The sequence below is a fragment of the Athene cunicularia genome (genome assembly GCF_003259725.1).
Source record: "Athene cunicularia isolate RWA chromosome 20 unlocalized genomic scaffold, athCun1 chr20_part1, whole genome shotgun sequence".
NCBI lineage: Eukaryota > Metazoa > Chordata > Aves > Strigiformes > Strigidae > Athene > Athene cunicularia.
In genome coordinates, this window is record NW_020799125.1 from 6,890,325 (window position 1) to 6,897,082 (window position 6,758).

The 6,758-nt window shown below is 41.0% G+C and overlaps 1 protein-coding gene across 1 annotated transcript in view; it reads left to right on the plus strand.

Annotated features, from left to right (window-relative positions):
* Nucleotides 1–5,434, plus strand: part of ATP9A (ATPase phospholipid transporting 9A (putative)) — a 71,259-nt gene extending 65,825 nt beyond the window's left edge. The window contains exon 30 of the mRNA XM_026862322.1: nt 780–5,434. Coding sequence (XP_026718123.1) covers nt 780–916 — 137 coding nt within the window. The 3' untranslated portion in view covers nt 917–5,434. The remainder of the gene's footprint in view (nt 1–779) is intronic.
* Nucleotides 5,435–6,758: the final 1,324 nt, after the last annotated feature.

The following is a 6,758-nucleotide window of genomic DNA, read 5'->3' on the forward strand; positions in this document are numbered from 1 at the left end:
TGGTTTGAAAGATTTCATCTTTTAACTGGGTGAAGGAGCTACCTCCTAAAACTTCCCTTATTTTATCTGCTTCATTAGGGCCCTTCTCTTGTTGGTTTGTTTGTTGGGTTTTTTTAGTTGCCTGAAACAGAGCTAATCCTTTTCCCTAACTAAAGGGAAAAAGGGTGAGGAATTCCAGATTCCCCCAATAGCTGTCTAGTTGCAAGTATCAGATCCGTAGGGTTTGTTCCAGTGTTCATTCAGGAGCCACAAGAGGTCACTACTTCTTCCATAACGCTCTTTCCTAACTCTGAAGACGATGAGGGTAACTTCCCAAGGGGCTGGATCTGCACCTCTTGCATATGGGTATACCAGCTCCATTTTGAGTGATGCTTCAACTATTTTTGCAAAGATTGTGAGGTGTTATAACTCAATCAAGAGATGTGTTTTCTGGACTGTCAGCAGCAGAGGCTAGTTCCTAGAGTCAGGGGACTAGTAGTCCATTTAAAGGAAGCTTAGTATTACCAGGAGATGGACAGCCCTGTTTCAGATGGGGTACGTGTGGGTATTTGCCTGTGAGGAGTTGCATGCCTTACTGAAAAATGCTGTGCAGAAAGCTGTATCTTTTGTGGAAGAGAAGGGCAGAAGTATGAGGAACCAGGTATCTTACGAGCTTTGAACTTGAATGTGGAGAAGGTGAGGCAGTTCAAGAAGCATTAGTAGGTTGAATTGCTTTTCTGCACCTCTTCCCAGAACTTACTGCCCATCTTCATTGACTTTGTGCTCTTTTCTTTATACAGATGTTTACTTTATTGCAACTTTGTCGTTCTTGTGGAAAGTCACCGTCATCACTCTGGTGAGCTGCCTTCCCCTCTACGTCCTGAAGTACCTGAGACGAAGGTTTTCTCCCCCAAGCTATTCGAAGCTTACATCCTAGGGCTGCTGTCCTTGCACATCAGAGACAAATATTGCACATGGCTGAGAGACAAAATCATGTAGTTGTTACTATAATGAATACGTCCGATATTTGCATAAGGATCATGTGGTAATATCTTACATGCTGCTTTATTGAAAAAGACTTCACAACTGTCATGAGTGGAAACCTAACAATAAAAGGGAGATTTTTGAGGGTGGAGGCACTTGTTAGTTCATCCGGTTCTTGTCACTTTTGTTCAACTTAACTGGGGTCAAATGCACGTAACTGCGATGATGATGGGGTTTCTCATGCATGGTTAAAAGTATCTGAAAGTTGCTAACTGACCCTGGAATTCACCTTTGACAACTTTAAATTACTTTGAAGTAAGTAAGTGCTGTTCCTTGCATTGTCTTATGTTGGTTTATATTATTTAACTTTCTGATTCAAGTAGTTACATTCTTTTTACATCTTGGAAATCCCTTAATGTAGGTGATGCACTCTACTGCTGACAGCTGATTCCTGATTTATGGCATGCTGTTTCCATAATGGGGCTCCAGCATGTCGGTGATGCACACACTTGAGAATCTGAGCGTATTTGAGATTTTCCTTCAGTTGAAATGTGGTCACGCTAGTGATTTTTGAGGTATCCAGCCATTGATAAACACAGAGAAATGGTAGTCCAAAATGAATAAATTAATTTTTGTTTACCTTTTGTGCTTCCTGTTAAAAGAAGCTGGTGACATAATAGCTTTACTCTGTATTTGTTTGTATAGGAGAAAATTATCTAAACTAAAGCAAATCCTCTTTGGAAAAGAAATTTGCAGTTGATCAGACTTGAAATGTGTCGACAACGTGAGAGGAGGCTCGTACTGTTCTGTAGACAATGTGGCAGACGTGTCTTGAATCCTTGGAGACTGAAAGGAGAGGTCATGGAGCTGCTACTCCTTACAGTTACACGAAATCTGTTTCCTGTTAGGGTGAAACTGCGAAGATGAGCTGCAAATAAGCTGAGGCACTTCTAGGTGGATGTTGTTCATGACATGCTCCCTGCGGAGAGGCAGCTTTTTTTTTCTCTAAAACCCAAACTTGAATCACAGGAGGCATTAGGCTTCAGGCTTATGTGCAGAGCAAATTTCTGTATTTATTTTTAATTTTCAAAAATTAAACTCGATGAGTCTGTTCTTATAATAAGTATTGGCCTGCATTATAATACTGTGAGGAGAGCAACATGCACTTGGGCTGCTCAGGGATAAGAACAGAGGGTTACAGGAACCTTTTATGGTTGGGTCCACGCATCAAACATGGATGAGCAGTGGCAGCCATCCTCATCTAATGGCTGTTTAGTCTGTGCTAAATTAGTTGCTTGCTGTCTCATTCCCACATCATAAAAACCACTGTCGGAGCTGGCAGTGCTTGGCGCCGTTGTTGGTTGGCTGCGTGGAGGGACCGGGAACGGCAGAGCCCAGAGCCTGAGCTCCCTTCTCCCCTCTCAAGGCAGCCCTTCCAGGTCAGGGCAGCCGCACTGGTGTGAGGAGCAGAAGCTCCCCGGTTGTCTCTCTGCCAGTCTGAAGCTCTTTAGTGGACTGCCAGCTTCTGTTGCCATTGCTACAGGCATTCCACTGTTGCAAGCAGCACAATGCTGCATTAGAAGGTCTGATGTGAAAACCAGTGGAAAATGGGAGTGCTGTTTTAAAAGAGCTGGAGTCTGTGTTCACCCGTAGCAGTACATCTTGAATTTTCAGATGTAAGATAGCTGTGGCTTGTGTGGCCGATGTGTGGTAATTGCCCCGGGGAATGTTTTGCACAACCTGACCTTCCTTCTTTGCTCTCAGTTCCTGTGAGTAAATATAAGAGGCAGGGAAGCAAGTTCTGGAACATTTAGGGAAAAATTGGATGTGCTTCATAATGCGTGTGGCTCAAGGTGAGAGGAAGGTGCAAGTCTGTATGACCTTGTTACTTCATGTGGGGGAAACCCTTTTAATTTAGAAAATTATGTTTCAAAATCCTTTAGGTATAAGAACAGCAAATGCTCTTTAACTCATTGGGCATTTTTTTATGCCAGTCTTCTGATGATGCTCTTGTCTGAGGTCTGGATACAAAACAACCACCTTCAGAAACAACCTATTGGCTAAGGAAAGCTAATTCTTAGCATTTATCTTTTCATAATATTTTGGAATTTGCCTTTTTCCTTCTCTTCTAATTTTTTTTCTAAAAATAATAATAATAAACAGTATTTGACACGTGTTCATGTTGGGAAAGGCCCTAGAAGCCCAACATTCTCAGTGATTTGTCTCACAGAGGAAAAGCAGTGCCTGAACAGCCCATTTGTGGGGGAGTTGGGCTAATCGCCTTTTAGTGAATTATGCCACTTTGCCAAAAAGATACTTCATGTTGTCTTTATCGTGACTTGCTTCAGCTCCTGGATAGTATAGTGTTGGCCTTGCTGGTGTTCTGGAGTCCCCAGTCAGCATTTGATTTAAGTAGATTGAAATACAAGAATCAAGAATTTCTTTTGGCCACTTCTTGTGACTGAGAAGCCCAGTCCCTCTTTGTTGGCAAACACATCGCGGTACACATCTTTGTGAGGCCCTGTCCCTATCTAGTGTGTATTAGTAGTTAAATGTTCTGCAAGAATAACAGTGCCATGCTACTGTATGTAAATATTTGAGACGTATATATGGTAGAATTCACTGTTTCCTGAAGTCAATACAGTTTACACTGAGTGGACCATATTTGCAAAATATTAGCTTACACCAAGAAAGGGAGTGAATTGTGATTTTGGTTATATTTATTGAGTCATGACTTTAATAATGAACATGTATTTAGTGGAATTGATAGTAATCTATAGCTGTGTTTTGGGGTGCGAATTATGTTCCTTTGCAGCTAGTTTTTTTTGCACAAGGTTGTAAATCCAGGAGGTAATTTCCGTCTGGGTATACACTGCATTTTTTTAAAGCAATCAGAAAATTAAAACTGCCATCTAACAAACAGCAGGAAAGAGGAATGATTGTTGTATTTTTCAAGTTTAGCACTTTATGTCTGCAATCTATTTCTCTTAAGTTATTTAAACAATATTTTTAAAAGCAAAGTTTAATACATATGTTCATACTTACTGTACATTTGAATAAGTGTATTCTCTGCTGGAAATTGAATCTTTTTCCTCTAGTATGCTCATAATTTGTGCTTATTGGAAGTGGAGCAGTGTTTTCTTCTTCTGTGTAGTATCTTGTTTGTAGCCTTACTTAGTGTTCTTCCTATTCTTTTTTTGTTCAGGTTTATGTACTGTAGCAGTGCATATAACTTGTGTACTTTGGGACTGTGCTCCAAGTGATGCTGTAGGGTAGCGGTGTGTGTCTCACACTGTGCTCTCGCTTCCCATGGCAGCTTTAGGGAAGCCGATGCTCTGCTGTGCTGCTGCAGTGGTTAGTTAACATGGGAGTTTTGTGACATGCACTGTTCTCGCACCTCTGCAGTAATTCCAGGTGTGTCACAGCCCTCTTTTTTTTTTTTTTTTTTAAACTCTGTATCTGTTTCCTCCATAGAGCTTGTCCTGTTCATCTCTGCAAACATTTGTTTTGCTCAGCTCGTAGTGCAATTGAAATGCAACATTCTTTATTCAACAGCAAGCAGCTTAAGTCTGTGCAGGGTCTTATCAAAACTGGGCTAAGGAGTGATGAGTGACATCCCTGGTGTCCCCTCGGTGTTGAGAACTACATGCTGAGAGCTACAGCTGTGGCTGGACCAAACACCAAAGGCGTTTTTCTGTGGTCTACTGAACTATCACAATTAAACGCCGTGACAACCTCTCTCATTCTCTTCCACCACTGAGGGAAATTTTGCTACAGTTGAGCTGAGTTTGTCAGAGAGCCCCAGAGAGTTAGATGTGTGAATCCCTAAAGCTGGTCTTTTGACTTTATCTTTTGAAGAAAGCTGCTGCACCATCTGATGCATCATAAATCCTTGGTTTGCACAAGCTGTGCTCTAAAGCAGGTGTGTGAAGTACTATTGCATGCAGCTCGCCGTCACAAGGTCTTTGCACACAACTGTTCTGGATGGGGTTTAACTCGTCTCCACAGTTGCTGGGGCCAGTCCAGTGCCCACTAAACTCTTCAGTGTGAGCTGGATGGGCCGTTTATTTTTTTATTTATTATTAATGATTTCATAATTAATAAAATGTTTGATTTGCATGAAATCCTGGGTTCTACAGCTTTGCCAATATGGTCCATTATTACTGCCTACTACAACTTGTGTACTTATATGCCTTTGAGAACATTTTTAATTGTTAAAATTGTTAAAAAATAAATGTTAATTTAATTTCGTTTTTAATTGGGGAAATGGATTCTGGTGTCAAAATTATATTTACTGTGATGCCGATGTTTTGTACCTGTCATCTAGTTGAACAATGTGTAAATACTCTTGATCCAAGAGAAATATGAATGCCAGTTATTTATTGTTTTGTGGAGTTACATGTTGCAGATGTGTAAGATCTTAAAAGGGAATGTTGTAAAACAAGGTGGAAAAATAAATTTTATGCAACTTCTTTACTTCATCCATATACCCCTGTATGATGCACCTAAGTTAGTCCTGGCATGATGAGTTCAAGATGTGTCTTGTCAGTTGTAAGTATACAGGTTAAGTTGCATTGTGGCCCTTTAACTTGTCAGCGTGGGAAATGCATAGCTGAGTAATGGTCAGTGCTTTATGTTGATCAGTGTAGACCTGCTTCATTAATTTATTTGTTATAAACAGTTTTCTAACGGTCTTAACAGGAAGGGATTGGGGGGGGGGTGGTGGTGTTTGATTGGGGTTTGGTTTGGTTTTTTTTTTTTAAATATTGGTCTAAGCTTTTGCTTCGCTTCACTTTATCAGTGCAAGGTTGCTTTCTGCAAGCCATCACTGCAGTTCAGCGGTGTGGATGAGCTCGGTGGAGCGCAGAAGCTGCTCTGGGGCGCAGCCGGCTGCTGGCCCCGCTGCTCTGACCGCCAGGTGGAACTTCAGCCCCGGCTGCTGCTCCGCCGCTGCCTTCGCTGCAACCAGGCAGGCCCAGAGTACCCAACTGTCCCGAGGATTTTTAAACAAGCCCTTCTAATCTGTAAATTCAGTTTCAAGAGACTCAGCTCATTCAGGAAGGTTTTGGTCAAATTGTCTTTGCAGTTTTTGGTACAACCCCAGTTAGGGAGAAGGTCGTTGTTCCTGCTGGTACCCGCTGCTGTGAACAGGAGAACGTCTTTCGTTTGAAATATATATGCTGCTCCTGGAAAAGCGGTGATGCAATAGCATTAGGAACAGCTATTTTTGGAATGTTCTCATCACTTGAACATTAGATTAAGTAACTGGCTCAGCACAACAGCAGTCCCAGGGCTAAGGCTCGCTGCCCCACTTCTGGGTCAGAAATGGGAAGGAGAGACAGGAGTTTAACACTGAATATTCTCCACAGGGGAAACTTCAATAACATTGATTAAGAACACAGTACAACAGTTTTCTACCAAAAATATAACAGAGCCATAAAAACTCTGAAGAAAAAAAAAAAAAAGAATAAAGTAGAACTATGACTTGGGAAACTATTTAACTGAAGCAGTGATAAACTGTTCCTCAGATCATTAAACATATATTGAAGTTTTACTTTTAGAGTCAATCGGATGCAGATGCCAGCACCTTAAACCTTTTTCATTATTAACTTTTTTGTTTAAAACAGTTAATGCAAATATTAAATAAACAATTTTGGTGATGTTTGCACACATCAAATGAATACTGTAGACTCCAGAAATTACAGTAACAGACTTCGCTCCCAAGTGTTACCAATTTCCCACTCTAAATGGGTTACATAAGCCCTAGTTAGTGGTTCTTTTAATTTATGGACGGT